This window comes from Lynx canadensis, chromosome D1, assembly GCF_007474595.2.
Source record: "Lynx canadensis isolate LIC74 chromosome D1, mLynCan4.pri.v2, whole genome shotgun sequence".
Classification (NCBI taxonomy): Eukaryota; Metazoa; Chordata; class Mammalia; order Carnivora; family Felidae; genus Lynx; species Lynx canadensis.
The window spans coordinates 87457899-87479870 of NC_044312.2; the positions used below are offsets into that span (position 1 = coordinate 87457899).

The 21972-nt window shown below is 36.3% G+C and overlaps 1 protein-coding gene across 1 annotated transcript in view; it reads right to left on the reverse strand.

Moving 5' to 3' along the window:
• Positions 1–21972, reverse strand: part of CSTF3 (cleavage stimulation factor subunit 3) — a 72569-nt gene that overhangs the window by 5998 nt on the left and 44599 nt on the right. The window contains exons 4-16 of the mRNA XM_032594849.1: positions 15432–15464; positions 14937–15034; positions 13814–13880; positions 13689–13723; positions 13474–13600; positions 11737–11814; positions 10085–10247; positions 7754–7863; positions 7277–7393; positions 6944–7018; positions 5158–5301; positions 4424–4526; positions 8–77 (exon numbers count right to left, since the gene is read on the reverse strand). Coding sequence (XP_032450740.1) covers positions 8–77; positions 4424–4526; positions 5158–5301; positions 6944–7018; positions 7277–7393; positions 7754–7863; positions 10085–10247; positions 11737–11814; positions 13474–13600; positions 13689–13723; positions 13814–13880; positions 14937–15016 — 1169 coding nt within the window. The 5' untranslated portion in view covers positions 15017–15034; positions 15432–15464. The remainder of the gene's footprint in view (positions 1–7; positions 78–4423; positions 4527–5157; positions 5302–6943; positions 7019–7276; positions 7394–7753; positions 7864–10084; positions 10248–11736; positions 11815–13473; positions 13601–13688; positions 13724–13813; positions 13881–14936; positions 15035–15431; positions 15465–21972) is intronic.

Sequence of the window (21972 nt, forward strand, 5' to 3'; positions counted from 1 at the left end):
AGCTTACCCAGACTTCTCTGGAGGAAGGCTTCCAGATGTTAAAACACGTTCAAACAAAACTCGTGTATTATTGTCCTCTAGGATATTAAAAAAGATATTAAATATTAAAACTGTTTTATAATCAACAGTGTATTTGCACATGCATGATCTCCTATAATTCTCATAAAAGTCCTATGCAGAAAGGTAACCATTACCCCAATGTTTATAGATGGGTTAACCTGGGGTTCAAAAGGATTGAGTTGATCTGGCTCACTATTACTGAATAACAGCTGTAACTGGAAGCCAGGTCTTTTTACCTGTAGTTCACCCCTCCTTCTGTATATACTGCAGTTATAATGTCTAATGATTTATAACAGTATGATATCTAAATGAGGTATCCCACTGGCCTTTTACAAATAACAAAAATTAGGGGTGCCTGGGTGGCTCAGTCAGTTAAGCATCAGGCTCTTGGTTTTGGCTCAGGTCATCATCCCACAGTTGTAGGGTTGAGACCCATGTCAGGCTCTGAGCTGACAGCATGGAGACTGCTTGGGATTCTCTCTCTCTGCCCCTCCTCCACTCATGCTCACGTGCTCTCTTGCTCACTCTAAGTAAATAAACTTAAAAAAATTTTTTTTAAATAAAAATAACTTACGTATGTGCTGACATTATGTCAGACTACTGATATTTTTTAAGTACGTGGACTGTGATGGGTGGCACACTCAAATTTATATACTGGTGATTTTCTTATTTTGCAGTACCAGGACTGCTCTCTACATAACTACTTTAAATTCTTATATAGGTACAATTAAAACTGAAGTCTTGGGAGGTCCTCTGTAGCTGGAAGCAGGAAAATAACACTTCTTGTTAAGGGATATATTAAAATTTAAGAATTCAGGGGCACCTGGGTGGCTCAGTTGGTCAGGTCATGATCTCACAGTTTGTGGGTTCAAGCCCCGCGCCAGGCTCTGTGCTGACAGCTCAGAGCCTGGAGCCTGCTTCAGATTCTGTGTCTCCCTCCCTCTCTGCCTGCCCCTGCTCATGTGTTCTCTCTCTCAAAATAAACATTTAAAAAAAATTTTTTTAAGGAATTTTTTTAAAGAATTCAGCAGTAAATTTACTAACAATCAATGAATTTTATATTTAAAACAGGTGCACTTATGGTATATAAACTATACCTCAATAAAGTTGTTTAAAAAAAATCCAGCAGTGTTAGTTTTTATTGACTCTAGGTAGTTATTCAGTTTTTACTACATGACCGTATGCAAACTAAAACCAAGAGATTAAAATATTTTATTCTTTTCACTTTAATCCAAGCTTTGCTCCAGACACTTTCTACCATTCCACATAAGTTTCCCACTGCTTTTCATGCTGTGTTCTCTACCGGCAAGAATGCATTTTCCTACATCTTTTCCTGGCTAACTATGTTCATCCTTTAAGACCCATCTCATGTTGCCTCTAGAATGCCACTGTCCAACAGAAATACAATGCAAGCTAACATAAGTATTTTAAATTTTCTGCTAGCCCCATTTAAAAGAGTAAAAACAGGTGAAATTAATCTTAATATATTTTACTTAACCCAATATATCTAAATTATTTTAGCACGTAATTAATATGAAAAATTAAGATATTTTACTTTTTTTTTCTTTTTTTGGTACTGAGTCTTTGAAATCTGGTATGTATTTTATTTTATTTTTTATTTTTTTAAACGTTTTATTTATTTTTGAGACAGGGAGAGACAGAGGATGAACAGGGGAGGGTCAGAGAGAGGGAGACACAGAATCTGAAACAGGCTCCAGGCTCTGAGCGGTCAGCACAGAGCCCGACACGGGGCTCGAATTCACGGACCGAGAGATCATGACCTGAGCTGAAGTCGGCCGCTTAACCGACTGAACCACCCAGGCGCCCCTGGTATGTATTTTACACTCACACCACATCTCATTTTGTCCTAGCCACATTCCTTTTTTTTTTTTAATGAAATATTTTATTTATTTATTTATTTATTTACTTACTTATTTATTATGTTTGAGACAGAGACAGAGTGTGAGCAGAGGAAGAACAGAGAGGGAGGGAGACACAGAATCTGAAACAGGCTCCAGGCTCTGAGCTGTCAGCACAGAGCCCCATGCGGGGCTTGAGCTCACAAACTGTGAGATCATGACCTGAGCTGAAGTCCTGCATGACCCGACTGAGCCACCCACATGCCCCTGGCCTTAGCCATATTTTGAGTGCTCAATAATCAGTAGTCTAGTGGCTGCTATAACTGCACAGCACAGCTCCAGAACTTAAATTGTACTTTCTTCTCTGTGCTTCCAAAGTGCTGTACTTCATTCAGGGCTCTATTATAGCAGAACATTTTTTTATGATTGCCACTATCATCATAACTAGTTCACATTTACAGTATACACACCACATTCCATGTAGAGGTCAACCACATGCAAAAACCCATTTAATCCCCATTTAATCCTCTCAACAATCCTACAAGAGGCACTCTTATTATGACTGGTCTGCAGATGAGAAATTGGAAACCAGATTTATACCTAACCCAAGAACTAATGCTACAATTAAACACCAGACATTGATATAGTTATGTTTACACATTGGATTCCCCCATGAGAATGCTCTGATAGGAATAGAGTCCTAGGCACCTTTGTATTCCTGGACTCTAGTAACCAGAAGGTCCTGAAGGTACTGAATAGATGATGAATAGACGGTTGGATGGACGGATGGATGAACAAATGAATGAACTATGTAAAACACTGATGTTGGAAGACAATGCTGATATCAGATACCGGCATTTAAAAATTTTTTTTAATGTTTGTTTATTTTTGAGAGGGCGACAGAGTGCAAGTACGGGAAGGATAAAGAGAGGGGGAGACACAGGATCTGAGGCAGGCTCCAGACTCTGAGCTGTCAGCACAGCTCGAACTCACGAGAGCGGTGAGATAATGACCTGAGCCAAAGTTGGATGCTTAACGAACTGAGCCACCCAGGCGCCCGGCATCCACATTTTTAGAATAACATATATATGTACTAGTAGTTATTCTATTTTTTTAAGTTATATTTATTTTGAGATAGAGGGTGTGCACAAATTGTGAAGGGGCAGAGACAGAGGGAGAGAGAGAGAATCCCAAGTAGGCTCTGTTCTGTCAGCATAGAGCCAGGGCAGGGCTTGAACTCACTAATGGTTGAGATCATGACCTGAGCTGAAATCAAGAACTGAATGCTTAACTGAGCTACCCAGGTGCCCCTACTAGTAGGTATTCTAAAAAAATCAAAATAGTTTGCAATTGGTGAGGAACATTAATTCTATATGAGAAAATTAATTTTTAATTAAATGCTCCATGTCTCATTTTCTGGAGTTCAGTCCTTTTCCAGAGTGTAGAATCACTAAGCTAAAATATAAAATCATTCTTAAGTTTTATTCCTCTCTACTTATATAAAGAATGTTACCTGTATTTTTCTAAAATATCATTCAAAGCATTAATATATACCTGTGATATCTAACTCATTTACATGACACATAATTGTATATTTCTTTATTAAACCAATTTCTATGCCAGATCACTGCTGGTCAAGAAATTACATATCCTGGACTGTGGGTAACTAGACCAAATGAGACATCTACATGTACCTGAATCCCCTAGCTCAGTGCCTGGTATAAGGTTGATCTCAGTAAAGGATGGCTACTATTATTAATACAACAGGACAGGGAAATAAAGATGGGAATAAACCTAATGTTTCTTTTTGAAATCTCTTCCCCAGTAAGCTGTAAGCAGTTCACTTTACTACTTTGTCATTTTTGAGTTTTGGTGGCTAGAGATTTGTTTTGTATTCCTCCACCCCCACCCAGGAAACAAGAGATGATTTGCCCAGAGTCGTTGGAGATGACCGTAAATAACTGTGTCTCCCAAGTCTGAATTTGAGGCTTTATCCTATTACTGATGTGACTTCACTGATGACGTATTAAAGATCATTCTGTAGAGTCAAAAGGCACTTACCATTACTCAAATACAAATTCACGGTTGATAGGCAACAGATATTTCTTGAGTGCTTATTAAGTGCCTGGTTCTGGTGTGATGACAGAATTGTAATACATTTAAGAAAGAAAGAAACCCATTTTCAGAGAATGATATTGATGGTTTAATATTACATAGCCAGGGGTGCCCCTGCATGGCTCAGTCGGTTAAGCATCAGACTCTTGATTTTGGCTCAGGTCATGATGTCGCGGGTTTGTGCAATCAAGCCCCGTGTCAGACTCTGCACTGGTAGTGTGGAGCCTGCTTGTGATTCTCATTCTCCCTCTCTCTCTCTCTCTCTCCCTTTTTCTCTCTCTCTCTCTCTCCCCCTCTCTGCCCCTCCCCCACTCACACTCATGCTCTCTCAAAATAAATAAATAAATTTAAAAAATTACATAACCATTATAGATGTAGAATTGACTTACCATTGAGGTGAGAAAGATAGTCAATATAGGCCAACACATATTCTGGAATGTCTCCATATTTCTTTAGACCCAGTTCAAAAATTTTAAAGGCAACAGATTTGTCCTAGAAGTAGAGAGGAATGTACTGATTTCCATAAAATGTCAGAAAAGATACTCAAAAGAATATTAAAACTACAACACCTAAACAAGTTACATTAAATATTAAAGTGGAAACTAAAATCATATTAAGTAAAAATTGCTGAGCTAAAAAAAAACCAAGGGGCTTAAATAAGGTATAAATAAGCAGGCAGTGGGGATTTGGATGATGTTTCATATAATTTTACACAGATACACTTGGACTTCCTTTATGATATGGAGCAATTAAAACTTAATGACAGGGGGTGCCTGGGTGGTTCAGCTGGTTAAATGTCTGATGTTTGGTCTTGGCTCAGGTCTTGATCTCATGGTTGTGAGTTCAAGCCCCATGGTGGGCTCCACACTGGGCGTGAAGCCTACTTAAAAAACAAAAAACAAAAACAAAATAACAGAAGGGGCACCTGGCTGGTTCAGTCAAAAGAGCATGTGACTTTTGATCTTGGTTGTGAGTTCAAGCCCCATGTTGGGTGTAGAGATTACTTAAAAATATCTTAAAACAAAAAACAAAAAACCTTAATGACAGAAACCAAGACTATCTTTCTTTTAATTAATGTATCTCAGATGAAGGAAATATTTTACCTTTATATTTCAGCACTTACCTTACTACAGTAATACTCCATGAGTGCTGCAGTAACATAGACATGGTGGCGGGTTCTGGTATCTTCTCTTGCTTTTTTAAATATCATTCTTCCAGATTTGATACCTTCTGCTCTTCTCGCAAATTTCATATATTGGATATATACCTATGGAAAAACATTAAAAAATTTTTTTAATGTTTATTTATTTTTGAGAGAGAGAGGGGAGAGAGTGTGAATTGGGGCAGGGAGGCAGAGAGGGAAACACAGAATGTGAAGCAGGCCCCAGGCTCCGAGCTGTTGGCACAGAACCCGACATGGGGCTTAAACTCATAAGCTGCAAGATCATGACCTGAGCTGAAGTCAGACACTTAACCGACTGAGCCACCCAGACGCCCCAAAGGCATTTCTTTTCTACAGATTAGCCTAATGTGATCCCTATAGCATCCAATACAGTCTCACTTTATTCCTATACTAGTATGTTTCCTATCTAAGAAAGCAATCTTGAATACCCAAGACAACAGAAAGTAAGCTTATAGATAGTGCTCTATTTAAATCCACAAGCAAAGTTTTTCTGGTATTAAAGATGTGTACAAATAAATTTTTAAAAATTGATACATAATTCACATACCACAAAATTCACCCTTTAAAGTGTACAATTCAAGGTGTCTACTATATGCATGAGGTTGTACAACGAACACTACTGCCTAAATCCAGAATATGCAAATTAAATTTTAAGGAGGAAATAAAAGTGAAACTACTAGAACACACTCCATTAATAAATTCCAACACCTAAAAAGGTTTGATCTAATACAAGCATGTTTAATAATATGTCTTTAACTTTATACTTTCCTGGTTTATTGCTTTAAAAGCCCACTACTCTATTTTTCCAAAGACCATATAATGTAACTTTACTGATAAACTATTAGAGTCATTTTATACTCAGCACCACAGAGTGCTCAACACATGATAAGTATGTCATATTTGTTCAGTAAACAAATGTTTCTGGAATATGAGTAGGGTCCTGATTTGCCCAGTTTTGATGATGTTAAACTGTGTTACCCAGTTTTGACAGGTGGATACATGAATGGATGAATGAACTAAGAGTTCCTTAAGGAAAGAGATTTCCTCCAGTTTGTTGTTATAGTTCTGGAATCTAGCACGGTACACAACACAGAGCAGTTTGCTAAATGAATTTTAAAATGATGAATAAATGCAAGCAAGTACAACAGTGGAATCCCAATACAAACAAAAAAGCAGTGTAGATTTCACTTGAGGCAGAAGGTCTCTAGGACCACATACATTGGCCTGTCCCCTTCTCCTCCCGATGAAAAAGCTTCATTGCACTTCTATAGAAACTCAGGACTTTGAAAATCACTGTTATACAGCAGAATTCAGGATAAAGTGAGTTGCAGTCCAATTCCTTTCCAGAATGTTGGTTTCTCTTGCTTCCATTTATTTAAAAAGATTTATTTATTAGGCAACAATTATGTGCCATAAATGGCTTTAAACTGTGATCATGAGGAATCCCCACTGTTTCATTCTGCTTCATTCAAAACGAAGCAAAACAAAACAAAACAAAAAAACAACTAAGAGAACAGATCAGACTACGAAGGGGGTCACATCATGGAATTTTTGCAAGGTGACTGAAGTGTTTTGTATAATTGTGACAGTGGTCCCATGACTCAACGTTATTGGTCAAGATTCACAGAACTATATCCAAAAAAACCAGTGAATTGTAATATGTGTAAATTAAAAATTTGTTAAAGCTGACAGCAAAGGTGTTAAAGACACTTATGATGTTACTCACCAAGGTGGGGTCAATATCCTCAATTGCCAAAAGTCTGTTATATATACTGTGAACTTTCTCATACTTCATGCGACTCTAAGGTGGTAGAGAAGAAGTGGATATAAATATATATTCATAAACAAGCAGGATTTGAGCTCTGAGGAATCCAGAGGCTGTACCCCACAATGGCACCTGCTTTGAGCACAAATATATAATGAGCTGAGGACTAATACCTGTTCATTTTGCATCATCTCTACTAAAAGCAAGATGCCTGGCAAAGAAGCAGCCAGAAAAGTAATTCAGTCCTACAGTAAAAACTCCAATTATAAGAAAGTTCTAAATATTGTTACTGACCTCTTCATAATCTGCATATGCAAAATAAAGAAGCATATTCTTCTTTAATAAAGTGCTTATGGCTCTTTCATATATATTAGCAGCTTCATCACTAAATAATTTGGCATTATTCATATCCTAGGAGAGGAAAAAAAAGAAAGCTCACTCTTCAATAATTTTAATACAGTTGAAAGAGAATGAATATACACACTCATGTATATACATACGGACACATATGCATGTCTGGATTCTAAAAAAAATTCCAAAGACTTCTTCTGTATATTACTTAACATGCAGAAGAAACCACCGTTTTAATGCCTTAAGAAACAGCCCCTATAATTTTGCTAAGTACTCTGAGTGTCACTAAGCTTCATACTAACAGAAGATTAAAATTTTCAACACCTATACTTCATTACCAAAATTCAGTATTATATTTTTAGCAAATTATTGCTATATTAAAACCACGAAAAGGCCAAAACGGGGACGAGGAATACTTACCCCCTTTTCTGCAAGCAGTTTACTTGACTGTTCAAGATACTGGGCAGCTTCATACCAAATATCAGGGTGATGGCCCAGTACAAGCAGGCACTGTTCATAAGCAAACATAACTAGGGAAGACATTCATAACATTCAATGAAAATAAATATTATTTATGAAACTATCAATACAAGCATCACAACTAACTTAGTAGGCTAAAACAGGTCCCTCGATAATGAATGATAATTAGAAATACAAGCTTTAGTGATTTCAAGCACCATTATCCACCCAAGCCCCATCTATCCATCCATTATTTTTTAAAGTTTATTTATTTGTGTGTGAGAGAGTGAGAGAGTGTGCACAGGTGTGCAAGCAGAAGAGGGGCAGAGAGAGAGAGAGGGAGAGAGAATCCTAGGGCAGGCTCTGCATAGTCAATGCACAGCCTCATGTGGGGCTCGATCTCAAGAACCATGAGATCAGGACCTGAGCTGAAATCAAGAGTTGGATGCTTAACTGAGCCACCCAGGTGCCCCCATCCATCATTTTTAAATTAGTATTTACCCAGCACAAACTATATGCTAGGGAATGTGAGAGACACTGTGAACATATCAGTGACTAACACTTCCTATACTCAAGAAGTCTACAGTGTGTTGGGAAGACTGATTGTACGGAAGCAATTATAAAAATTAGTAGCTATTATGATGAGGAAAATACAGTGTACTCTTGAACTTACAGCAGTCAGACTTAATGTCGTTTAGGGACTCAAGAAAAGCTTCACTAAGGAACTGACACCTAAAGCAAAATCTGAAGAAGGGACTGATCAGATAAGATCAGAAGAAGAATCTGGTCAGATGAGAGAGTAAGTGAAGTGCAGGAAGAACCAGGAAAATGGTATAGGCAAAGGAAACTACCTACAAAGGCTTATAGGTAAGAGCAAGGCCAGACTGAGAAAAATTCTAGTTCTGGCAGCAGCAGATTTGTTTCTATCAGACTTTCCTGAAAATAAAAATCATAAACCAAAAAATACAAAAAACAACTATCTAAAGGTGCAGGAGAATGACCAAAAGAAACCAGTGGCCAAAACAGAAACCAGAGAAGATTGAGCCCTTAAAAAATCAGAACCACACTGGCCAAGATCCACATTTAATATGGCTTTTCCCCTCAGCGGCAATCCCTGTGTGTACAGTTCTGGGATAGCTAGATCTCAAGTCAAATACTGAAGTCTTACTGGCTAGAAGTAGTTAACAAGGCATTCTGGACTACGAGAGCTGCTAGAAAATTAAGGGGGGAAATTCCCCAAAGGAGAGAGCCACAGAGGGTGGAGCCTGAAAATCAGCAGAAATGCCCTTAAATCTTTAGCAGGCCTCTGAAATATACATACACAGAGAAGAATACAAACAGCTCCAGTGAAAACCAAAGCTGGAAGACTGAAAGAGCGGAATAGGTTTCTCAGCAGCTACCCACTGTCACGGAGACCAAGTTTAGAATTTGAGTCCCATCAAGTTAGAGGGTCTGGGTAAACACCTTGAACTTTCCATTCTTTTTTAGGAGTAAAAACTTGGTCCCAGGACTAAGAGATTTACCCTGAGATTAAGGGCAAAACTAAAACAGATCCATCCTAACAAGGTCCAGGTGATCTGCCAGTAACTTAACTCCCTGTTAAAATAAAACTCAACATTTTTCAGAGGCAGATGGCAGGATCCAGTCTTTATAATGTATCATTTGTATATCTGTACAATGTCCAAAAGAAAAAAATTAACTGTCTAGACTATGACAAAACAGGAAAATGTGACCCGCAGTCAAGAGAAAAAGAAACCAACTCCCTGATAGTGCAGACATTGGAATTAGTAGATGAGGACTTTGGAACTGTTGTAAATATGTTTAAGGATATAAAGAAAAAGATGGTAATGGACATGGAATCTCAACAGAGAAATAGAAACTATAAAAAAGGAACTATAAAAATACAGGGGCACCTGGGTGGCTCAGGTGGTTAAGCGCTGGACTCAATTTCGGCTCAGGTCATGATCTCACCATTCATGAAATCGAGCCCCACAACAGGCTCCGCACTGACAGCTCTCCCTCTCTCTCCACCCCACCCCCACTTGCACTCACTCTCTCTCAAAATAAATATACATGTTTTAAAAATACAAAAATTTCTAAAACAGAAATTTATGGAACTGAAAAGTATAATATCTGAAACAAATAATTGACTGGATGGGTTTAGCAGCAGATTGGATATGATAAAGGTCAGTGAACATGAAGATAGATCTATAGAACTCATTGAATCTGAAGAACATAAGAGAAAAAAAAGACTGGAGGTAACAAATAGCCTGTGGGATAATATCAAGTTACCTCTTTTTGTGATAAGCGTCTGATCTTCCGTACGAAGAGGGTTGCTCTTTTCCCACTGTATGTATTTCTTCCACATATCCACCTGCTGGGCTTCTTGGGGAGTATTCTGAGGAGGCACTGAGGGAGCATTACGGTCCAAACCTTTCATTACTGTCTCATATTCCTAGACAACAAGCATTTATAATTCTGTGGTGAGCCTAGGAACAACTCAGATATACGGAATTGAATTGATCAGTTTAGAATACTTTGTTCAAAATGCCTATTTTTCCCAAATACCACTTTGTTAATATACTCTAAAAACTAAGAGCAGGGAGAAAGATAACAGAGGAATACTCACCCGTGAACAAGTTCCCAGGCCTGAGTGAACAGAACACCCCTGGGCCCTCTCTGCAGGTGATCTAGGAGGTCACTCTCCAGGACAGAGGAGTTGACAGATCAACATGACTGATGATCTGGTGGCATCATTACTGCCATCTTTGGAGACACTGTCTGTCTTTTAAAATTTCAATAGTTGGTATTACTAGGCTATCTTCCCTAACTTCTAACAGTGTCAATGAATGGAAAGGTATGCCCACAAGATAAAAATCTGCCCCTGAGACCTGTGAGACCACAAAGTAGTACAATATTCAAATATGTATGAGCACATAGAAGGGAAGCATAAGAACTGTTTCATCAACTGTAGATAGAACCTTGTCTGTATATCCCGCTCATGTATTTTAATTTTTTTTTAATGTTTATTTATTTTTGAGAGAGAGAGAGAGAGAGAGAGAGAGAGAGAGAATAGGGCAGGGGCAGAGAAAGACAGGGAGACACAGATCTGAAGCAGGCTCCAGGCTCTGAGCTGTCAGCACAGAGCCCAACACAGGGCTCAAACCCATGAATCGTGAGATCATGATGAGCTAAAGTCAAACACTTAACCACATGAGCCACCCAGGTGCCCCCTGTTTATGTATTTAAAAAAAATTTTTCCAGGGACACCTGGGTGACTCAGTTTGTTGAGTGTCCAACTCTTTTTTTTTTTATTTATTTTTTTTTTTTAAATTTTTTTTTTTCAACGTTTATTTATTTTTTGGGACAGAGAGAGACAGAGCATGAACGGGGGAGGGGCAGAGAGACAGGGAGACACAGAATCGGAAACATGCTCCAGGCTCTGAGCCATCAGCCCAGAGCCCGACGCGGGGCTCGAACTCACGGACCGCGAGATCGTGACCTGGCTGAAGTCGGACGCTTAACCGACTGCGCCACCCAGGCGCCCCGAGTGTCCAACTCTTGATTTGAGCTCAAGTCATGATGCCAGGGTCTTGGGATCAAGCCCCATGTCAGGCTCTGTGCTCAGTGTGGAGCCTGCTTAAGATATTCTCTCTCTCTCTCTCTCTCTCTCTCCCTCTCTCCCTCTCCCTCTGTCTCTCTCTTAAAAAAAAAAATAAAGAAAAAATTTTTTTCTAAACTTGATTTATTCTATTTTTGTCCTTTAACATGTATGTAAAGAGGTATTTCATTTCAAATATATCATCCATTCAGACAATGCAATTAACTGTCACTGGTTAAGATTGCTAATAATTGAAAATGTCAAGAGGAACATCAGACAGAGAAAGCTCTTGTGTAAACACCATACTCATCATTATAGTAAGTGCCCTGTCAGAACCCCATACCTTTGCTACACGCCTAGCATTCATGTAATCTCGACTCCGATCTTCAATCATTTTTTTAGCTAAATGAATATTGATACCCTAGGAAAAAACAAAGGGAAATGTATATTATTTTAAAATTAAGTATATTTTAACATTAGCATAATACAGTTAATCTGTTCATTTACTAAGTCACTTTAAATTCTTTATTTTAAAAGACTTTGTTAATAAAGTAAAGATTCAATCACATTACATGCTTCAGAGATCAAGGAGGATCTGCTTATATCTGTTAGGAGCTGGCAGTAAGTCTCCATGTATCAGGAATTTCTAAAGATAAGGAATCATTTGGAAAGGGTCAATTATTTCATATAAGATTATACTAATAAAGAACTCTGTACAGATTCATCAGGGTGAACAGCCATCGCTTCACTTTAAAAGTCCTTTTTTAACTAGGTCTGCATAACTTTAAAAACAAATGCCAAAGTAGCATGGAGATACAAAACATTATCTTTCACGCTTAGTAATTCTCAAAAAGTAGTCCAAGGAGTCCTGTTCCCTAAGACCCTTTCAGGGGTTTTCAGAGGCTACATGATGTTATTAATATCATAACACGTTGAATTTAGAAGCAGATATGAAAATCTTCCATTAACTTCTATTAAGTTAGGTAGAGATTCACAAAAATATAAAACAAGGCCACTCTCCTCACTAAATTTTTCTTGCTTTGGAAAAGACAGTTTGTTTTAATGCTATTTATGTTAAAATTTAAAATGTAAGGAATTTATTGTGAAATACAAATGAAATAATAAATATCTTGGAAATTTCTCAGTTTTAATCTCAATATGCTAAATACTAATAGATAAAAGCCACATTAAAATTAAAAGTTCTTTGTAATCTTCATCAATTCTTAAAATCCCAAGACCAAAAAATTTGACAACCACTGCTCATGCCTATGAGGGAACAGTTTCAATACCCTACACAGTTCTTCCCCATCACAAGGGACATATCAGAAATTTTGTTTTAACAATAGAGCTTATTTGGCATGTATGTTTACATATATAAGCCGATTAGCTCAGCTGGTTAAAAAATGTGCCAGTGATGGGCACCTGGGTGGCTCAGTTGGTTAAGCATATGATATCGGCTCAGGTCGTATCTCACAGTTCAAGTCCAGTATCAGGTGAGTCCAGTATCAGGTGAGCTCAAGCCCCGCTTCCGGTGAGCAAGAGCCCCGCTCCTCTCTCTTTCTCCCTCTCTCTCTCTCTCTGCCCCTCGCTCACTTTTGGCCTCCCTCTCTCAAAAAAAAAAAAAAAAAAATGCCACTGAGACAAAGATCTTGGACTGCAGCCTCCCTGCATGCCAACAATCACAGCACTATAACTACATGAAAGACAAGCAATGCAACTGATCATTACTACTGGAAACAATTCTAATAAGGTCCCATTTAATAAGAGATGAATGGCAATGTGTATGCATGACCGTGTGGTTTAGCACTGAATACAAGTGGTTTTGTAAGAATTGTAATTTCTCCCAGGGTATTCTCTAAAAAATAACTCAGTAGTATTAGGAGACTCTCAAAACCTTCCAAAAACATTAGGAATGGTTCTTTGATTACAATCAATATAAAAACAAACCTGTGTAGCGCTACTATCCAGGCACCTTATACTAACGAGGCCAGAATCCACAAATCCACAATGCATAAAAATTAAAAACAAAAAAACTAAAAATGGCTTAGTTATAATAATAAACTACTCTGGCCTAATTTACCTCTTCATACTTGTTATAGTCTCTCCAGAGTTGTTCAATATTGATCATTGGATTAACACAACCTCGTTGATAAACTCTTCGGACAGCTGTTATTCTCTGATTTTCTGCATAAGATCCAACAGCTTCCCTGGCATTGGATTAAAAAAATGCTATCAATTATATTACAGCTAAAGCCATTATTCACACAGGAAAAAAAAAACTATAAAAATACTTACACGCCTTTTAAGAAATTAATGTAATCCACCCAAATCTAAGAAATAAAATAAAATGTCAGTATCTTTCTTGATATTTTCAAATTTATTATGTGTATAGCATATATATGGAAAAAACTTAAGTCTACCTGATAAGACATAATTTCCATTCCAATTTTATCCAGTGCAAAGTCATATGCTTGAGCCATTTTTTCTCTGAAATAAATGTGACAGACATGTTTTTAAATTATTTATTTTCTAAAAAGGTTTTATTATTATTATAAGATTTTAGTTTTAAGTAATCTCTAATCCAATGTGAGGCTTGAACTCACAACCCAAGATCAAGAGTCATATGTTCTATTGAACCAGGCACCCCAAAATACATGTTAATAATAAACATTCATTTATTATTAAAATATATCTACAAATAAAACATACGGGGCACCATATGTCAGGTCAGAGCCCACTTTGGATCTTTTGTCTGCACCCCTCCCCCACTCTCAAAAATAAACATTAAATATATATATTATATATATATTTATATATATAATATATATATATTTATATATATATATTTTATATATATATATATTTTTAAAGACACAATCATAACTTCTGATCATAAGATGAAAACAGCATTTGAACTTTTTGTCTAAGCAAAAATGTAAAGACATTTTTGCAAATATATAAAGTAGTTCTTTTGTGTTTAGTTTGTCAATGTCTTTAATGTATATGCTTTATTTTTTTAACTACTGCTTGTGAGCTTATCAAAACTAAAGCCCATATTTCACTTACTGTTATATTCTTTAAATTGCCTAATCTTACATGTAGCAGATTCAAATGTGGAAATATCTGATTCTCTGATTGAGGAGGTACACTGTGTCTGAAGATGTATTAGCTCTGAAGTAAAATATAGGAAGAAAGAACTTCCTCTTCAATATAAGATTATAAAAGATAATGAGGAACAGAAAATACAGAATTCTAGTTATAGAAATTCTAGTTTGACAACAAGCCTGCCAACAAAGTGACTGGGTGTTAACAAATGTACAGTGTTTCAATATAGAAGAAGGGCTTGGGTGATTTGATTCTCCAGAATAAGACCGACATCAGTGGCTTTCTTTGAAGCACTTTTCCCAAGGTTTACTGACTTCTCAGAGAACCCTGACTTTTCGAACTGTTAAGTCTCCCCTAAGTTAAGAGAAGGTGTGAGTTTATGTGGGGTTGACTGTGTGCCTGGAGACGACTTATTCTTAAGATCTTGTTTTAACTTACTTGTAACTTGGCAGTTTACCCTTAGTTTCTCGAACGTATGAAAGATAACACTTCCATAAATCAATGTGCAAAACCTTCATAAGGCATCTCTGAAATAGCTATAAATACAAGAAAATATTATCAGAATCTATGGTTAGATAAATTTCACATGTATGTGGGTGAAATGGAATGTTAAAAAAACAAATTCAGCTATTTTCATTAATTTATTATCTTGTTACAGATAAATGGCAAATTTAACAAATCCCTCCTATTTTCAGTTTAGATAATCAAAATCATTCTCATGATTTTGGTCAGTAGAGTATAATTATTTTCTTTCCCCAAATTTTTATTGTGAACATTTTCAACCATACAAAAAACTCAGATAAGTATAATGAACTCTTATATAATCACTACCTAGATTCAACAATTGTTACCATTTTACTAGATTTGCCTATATATGGTAAGTCCTGAGTTAAACTTTAGCATAAAATTCAAAGTATGTTTATGAGAACTCACCTTTTCAACCTTGTCATAATTTTTAGCTTTTATCTGAAGAGAAAGAGAAAAATGTAGAATTAACATTATTGTTTTTAGAGTATTAAAAACACCATGCCTGAGATTTTTGACTAATCTTGCAAATTCATCCTTACACTTTCCTACTAATTCTGCCTTACAAAAATAACAAATAGAATTTTGAGTGCAACATGGGTAATTATGCACTGTAAATGTGCCTTATGTAAACTGATTCTACACAGATAGCTTTTCATCAACTATTTATGTTTAAATTTTATAAATTTCAAAGTGTATAAGTCACAAGGTGAATACAGAAATATATACAAGACATACAGAACTTTATGTATCCAATGAAGACAAACTTAAAGCTTTATTTTCCTTGAATAGCTAATTACTAGAACAATCTGAGTACAGTTGCAAAAAGATTTGCTAACTTCGACTACAATTAAATTTCAGTCACCCAGTCAACCTCCTATATTCTAGGCACTGTGGTAGGAACTGTGGCTACCACAGTGAACAAAACAAGCATAGTCTGCCTGTGTCCTCATAGCACTCACAGTGTAATGGAAAAGTATGTCAAGATGAGGAAAATATAGGGTGCTCTGGGTGCATTTAGAAGAAGCCTAAAACTCAGACTTGAGTAGTTGCAGACAATTTCCTGGAAAAAGTGAAGATGTTAAGGATGAAGTGTTAGGCTGGTAAAGGGAGGGAGGACTTATTCCAGGCAAGAGGAATAACACGTGCAAAGACCAAGGTTAAATATGATTAGATTTCCCTTTCTCTGAATATTTTCATTAGATGGTAGGTGGGATCAGTTGCTCAACTGTGATGTATCAACAAATCTTTTTCACCCAGATAGGTGGATAATTTGATTGGTTAGAGAAATCCTGTGGTCCTTTTCTCTCAGCAGTATGTATAAATTTTCTATTTTCTGCCTTATGGTGATGCCGATGAGAACTTTGATGACAAGCTCTTTTTCTTTTGCTGATAACTTGGCTTTCTCTCTGGAACTTGTAAGATTTCCCCTTGATCTTCAGAGTCCATAAATTTTGAGAGGATATGCCTAAGTCTTTCCACTTTGAGGCAGTTTAGTCAAGGCTCTGAAGTCAGAACTCTCGGGTTTACACTGACTATCCACTTAACCTCTTTTTTCCTTATCTGAAAAACAGTGATAATAATAGCTATTTTCTAAGGCTGTTGTAAGGACTCAAAGAGTTAATAAATGTGAAGCCGTTAGAACACTGCCTGGCAAAGTGAGCACATAGTAGGTGCCATTTATTATCCTATTAGCACAAATTCTGCGTGGAATTTAGCCTGTCCTTTGAAAAATAAAGGTATTTTTTAGCTCAAGAATTAAAAAAAAATTATTGCCTCTCTTCCATCTGTTCCTTTTCCTTTTAGAACTCTTATTATACACATTACATCTCCTTGTTCTATCCTCAAAATCTGTCATTTTTACCCTGTCTTTTGCATTTTTGGTCTAGGCTTAAGATTATTTCTTCCACTAGATTTTCCAGGCCAATTATTTAGGTCTCCATGTTACCATTCTCCTCCATTTGACTTATCACTGTAGTTAGTTAAAAAATAATGGGTTTTGGCTCATTTTTTAAAAATACTGCACTTTCAGTGTCTCTGTATTCATATCATTTTGTGGAAGTTGTTGTCTCCTCTATTCTGTTGGGGGCTGTCCCCAAGAGTTTAGTTAGCATCCTTTTTTGTTGCTGGATCCTTAGACGTGTAGTTGTTTTTTCTGTCAGTTCAATGAAGCTCAGTGTTGGCAGACTTAGTGTAGCAGGTGACCCTTTCTCTATTGTGACAGCTATGTAGCAGGGGTAGACAGCAAACAGGCTGTTCATGGTCTTTGGACAAAGAACCAGAAAGAAATCTTTGTTCAAGAGTAGGGAGGATTCAGCCTGCTGGTTCTACTCCTTTTTGGTTTCTTGGAAGCCACGCTGATGTCAACTTTCCTCTGGGGGTAGAAAGGCAGTTGAGGGGTTCCACATATTTTTATGGGTTACTTTCTTACTCTTTGCCTTAAGCTCTCCAGTAGCCCTCTACTTTGAAGCTGCCATAAAACCTGAGATTTCCTTGCGTCCACCTGCTTGGCTCGGTAGAGGTAAATAAGTTGAGCTGAAAGTGGAAGTGAATTCACCAGCTTCCCAAATGCAGATGACAGACTATATAAAGTTCTCACAACTGGCCAGGAAAACCAATACTCACAGAGAAAATTGGCAAAGGATACGAATAGGAGATCCCCAGAAGAGAAAATGCAAATGGTTAAAAATAATATGGCAACACATACAAACTCCCAAGATGGGAAAAACAAAATAACAGATACCACTTTGTACCAATTAGTATGGTGAAAGTTTAAAAAGAATATTATTACCACTACTGAAGTGGTAGGAGGAAAAGAGAGTTCATACACTGCTCAAGGAAATATGAATTGTTATGGCCCTTATGGAAAGCCATTGGCAAAAGCTATTCAAATAAAAAATATGTATCTTTTGACCTAGCAATTCTACTCTCGGATCTATACTACAGAAACAAAAGCACCAGGATATAAAGGTGTTAAACAAGGTTATTTACTGCTAAATTTGCAGCAGGAAAATTAGTTAACAAAGTAAATATCCAAAACAAATTACCTGTTATAGCTTTAATTCATTTTATATATACCAATATATTGGTATATATATATTTTATATATACCAATATATTGGTATATATATATATATTTTATATATACCAATATATTGGTATATATATATTTTATATATATATACACCAATATATTGGTTTATATTGGTATATATAAAATGAATTAAAGCTATAACAGGTAATTTGGGAGAATTTCCATAAGATTATTGAATGAAAAAAGATTAAAATGTGTATAATATGATCCATTTTTATAAAACAATGATCAAAAATAAATCTTATTTGTACATATATATGTTTGCATATGATTTTATGAGCATGGAGAAAATATGGAATACAAAGTTGGTGATATAGTTATGGTGGGCAGAGTTGTATGGATAGGAGGAAGAACAGAGACAAAAAAAAAAAAAGGAGACTGTACTGCAGAGACCGTACGTATACGATTTCATTTATCTATTTTTGTATAAGAAATAGAAACCAAAGAATCTGGCTTTTGTCTACATAAATTGGTCCTTTGTCTTGGATTCATTATTTATTACTTCAACTGGCATGATGTTCAATACACATATGTAGAAAAACTATAGAATTCTCTGGTCTTAAATACCTGGCCACTGTCATTCATTAATTCAATCAGTAAACATTCGACAGCCCCTCTCTAAAGCCTACACTTATGGCATTAACATAGCAGCCATAATCTCATTACTTCTTAAACATCATTCAAAATTTTAAAGTATCAACCTGCTTTGGTAAAGCAGTGTGATAACAAAAGAATTTAATCACCTCGTATCAAATGCTGAATTTCTCCCAGCATCAGTATTTCCATTCATAAAACAGGGATGATAAGAACATGTACTATAAAGTTTCCAAGGATTGAAAACAAAATAAAGCATCTAGACTTTCCAGATGCATAAATCATACAAATTTACAAAATCATGAACTAAAAGAGCAAACACTTTTCATTACATATTCTCTAAACAGATCTATATAAACCAAGTAGCCAAACCGAGGACTATTATTATAATTGGCCCCATTTGAGAGAAAAACAAAGGTTATGCTGCAGGTCATATTCAAATTCTGTTTTGGTGAAAAATTTCATATTGGTGAAAAACCAGCACAAGAATATGTCAACACCCTGCCTTTGGTATTCCTACTAGGCCATTTTTCTTCTTCAAAACATTATTATCCAAGGTATTGTTTACTAATATTTACATGAATACATCTAGAAGTTAAATATTCTTAATATTTAGCATAGTTATGTAGGCTTGTACAAAATCTACCTGATAACAAAAGCTTGGTTTAAATTTTTTAAATAATAAAAAGTTCTAGATACTGCCTTGAACTTTGACATCAGAGATTCTTGATCTATTGTTAACCAATGGAAAATGCCTCCATTTAATTAGCCCATTAATATGCATACACATAATTTTACAAAGCTCACTAGAATTTGGCTCATATCTTATATACTAAAAGTATCTTATGGGAGCACCTGGCTGGCTCAGTTAGTAGCACATGCATCTCGGGGTTGTGAGTTCAAGCCCCACATTGGGATTAGTGTTTACTTAAAAATAAAAAGTTATGTAATTTTGAAATGAAACTAACAGGCTCTTAAAAAATTATCTTTTGTCTTCAGCTCCCAAACTTTAATGTGCAAATGATCACCTTAGATGATGATCTATCAAATGTGGATGTCTGGGGACACCTGCGTGTCATGATCTTGTGGTTTGAGGGTTCGAGCTCTGCATTGGGCTCTGTGCTGACAGCTCAGAGCCTGGAGCCTGCTTTGGATTCTGTGTCTCCCTCCCTCTTGGCCCCTCCTGCACTCGCGCTCTCTCTCTCTCCCAAAACTAAACATTCAAAAAAAAAAATTTTGTAAAGAAATGTGGATTTCTGTTTTATAACAGGAATCCCAAGTTATACTAATGCAAAGATTTCTTAAAGTGGTTGGAAATATGCTAAAATATGAATAATTTATGTGTGTGTGACAGAATGACATTTTTATCACAATATCTGATGTGGTTACATTATATATATATTTTAAGTTTATATATTTTGAGAAAGAACACAAGTAGGGGAGGGGGAGAGAGAAGGAGAGAATCCCCAGCAGTCTCTGCACTGTCCGTGCAGAGTCCTCAGCACAGAGCCCGACAGGGTTCGTGATGAGATCAAACCATGATGAGATCACGAACTGAGACAAAATCAAGAGTTGGATGTTTAACAACTGAAGACACCCAGGTGCCCCTAATGTGGTTGTGTTATTTTTATAATTTAAAAAATCACTATAAGAAAAAATTAAGGATAATTTTTAATACTTATCCTTCTGATATATCTACTGTTTATCATAAGAATTTGTCATTCAGTTACAATTTTACCAAGACAAGAAAAGTTGCTGTGGAGGGAAAAGAATAAAAATTTTATAAGTGTCAGGGTGCCTGGGCGGCTCAGTTAGTTAAGTGGCCAACTCTTGATTTCAGCTCAGGTCATGATCTCATGGTTTGTGAGGATCTGACAGCACATAGCCTGCTTGGGAATCTCTCTGCCCCTCTCCCGCTGTGCGCTCTCTCTCAAAAAAAAAAAAAAATGTTGCATAAGTGTCAACTTCCTACTATTTTTATTTAATGAAGGGGCGGAGATAAGTGAAATATTTTAATTAAACTTTAATTGAATTCAAATGAATGGTTTTTGGGGCAGAATAAAACAAGTGTAGAATATTGAGTAAACATAGATCTGTGCCTAACACTTTTGAACATTTATTTCTAGTCCTTTCTTAATGTCCACAATTATTTCTCCAGCATTAATGAACACTGTCTTTTGGAACTAAAACTATCCTCTGAGTAATTATTAGAAGTAATGATCACTTGCAACAGATTATGCATTTTGGCCTATTTCCTCAAATTTAATTTTTTTTCTTAGAATATACCTTGGGAAAACAAATCCCATATAACATCAGAATTTAAAAAATATATTTGCAAATTTGTCAGTTATAATAATCATTAATAAATAACTGTATAATTAATTTTAAATGGCTCAAAAACATATTTGACAAATAAACCCAAATGACATGGTAACTCCATAAACAAGCAAACCAATATGAAAGAAAAAGTAAATCTCTATTTTCTTTGTTTAGGTTATTTATTTATTTATTTTTAAGAGAGACAGAGAGATGGGGTTGGGGGGGGGAGAGTATGAGTGGGGGAGGGGCAGAGAGAGAGGGAGACACAGAATCCAAAGCAGGCTCCAGGCTCTGGGCTGTCAGTACAGAGCCCAACACAGGGCTTGAACTCATGAACCATATCATGACCTGAGCCAAAGTCAGAAGCTTAACTGATTAGCCACCCAGATATCCCTACTTTGTTTAGGTTTTTATATAGCAACTAATTAAGAAAAGTCAGTGCTTATGGTGTTTTTTAAGATTTTATTTTTTTTGCAATCCCTACACCCAATGTGGGGCTCAAACTTACAACCCCCAGATCAAGAGTTACATGCTTTACTGGCTGGATCAGCCAGGTATCCCAGTGCTTGTGCTTTAAGACACTACTGGACTACATAGCAGAAGCAGGGCTAGGGCCTCATCTCAAGTGAATTTACACAGCAGTTGCTTATAATAAATGTGATAAATAAATGAATTAATTGTAAACCTATATTCCTAATTTGTATCTTTTCCAAAGTAAAGCACATGCACTTTTGTGGAATTTAAACTGAGTTTGAGCTACAAAAGTTGCCTCATTCTGCTTGTCTTAATTATCCAAAAGGTTTGGCCCCAATCCTAAAACCTACAAGCAAATGGAATCCTAATTATAAACCCCATCTTCCATTCTTTTACTCTTTCCCTACTCTTTTCTGGTGCTCTCCAATCTCATATCCTAAAAAATAGGTGTTGGAAGATTACATAAGA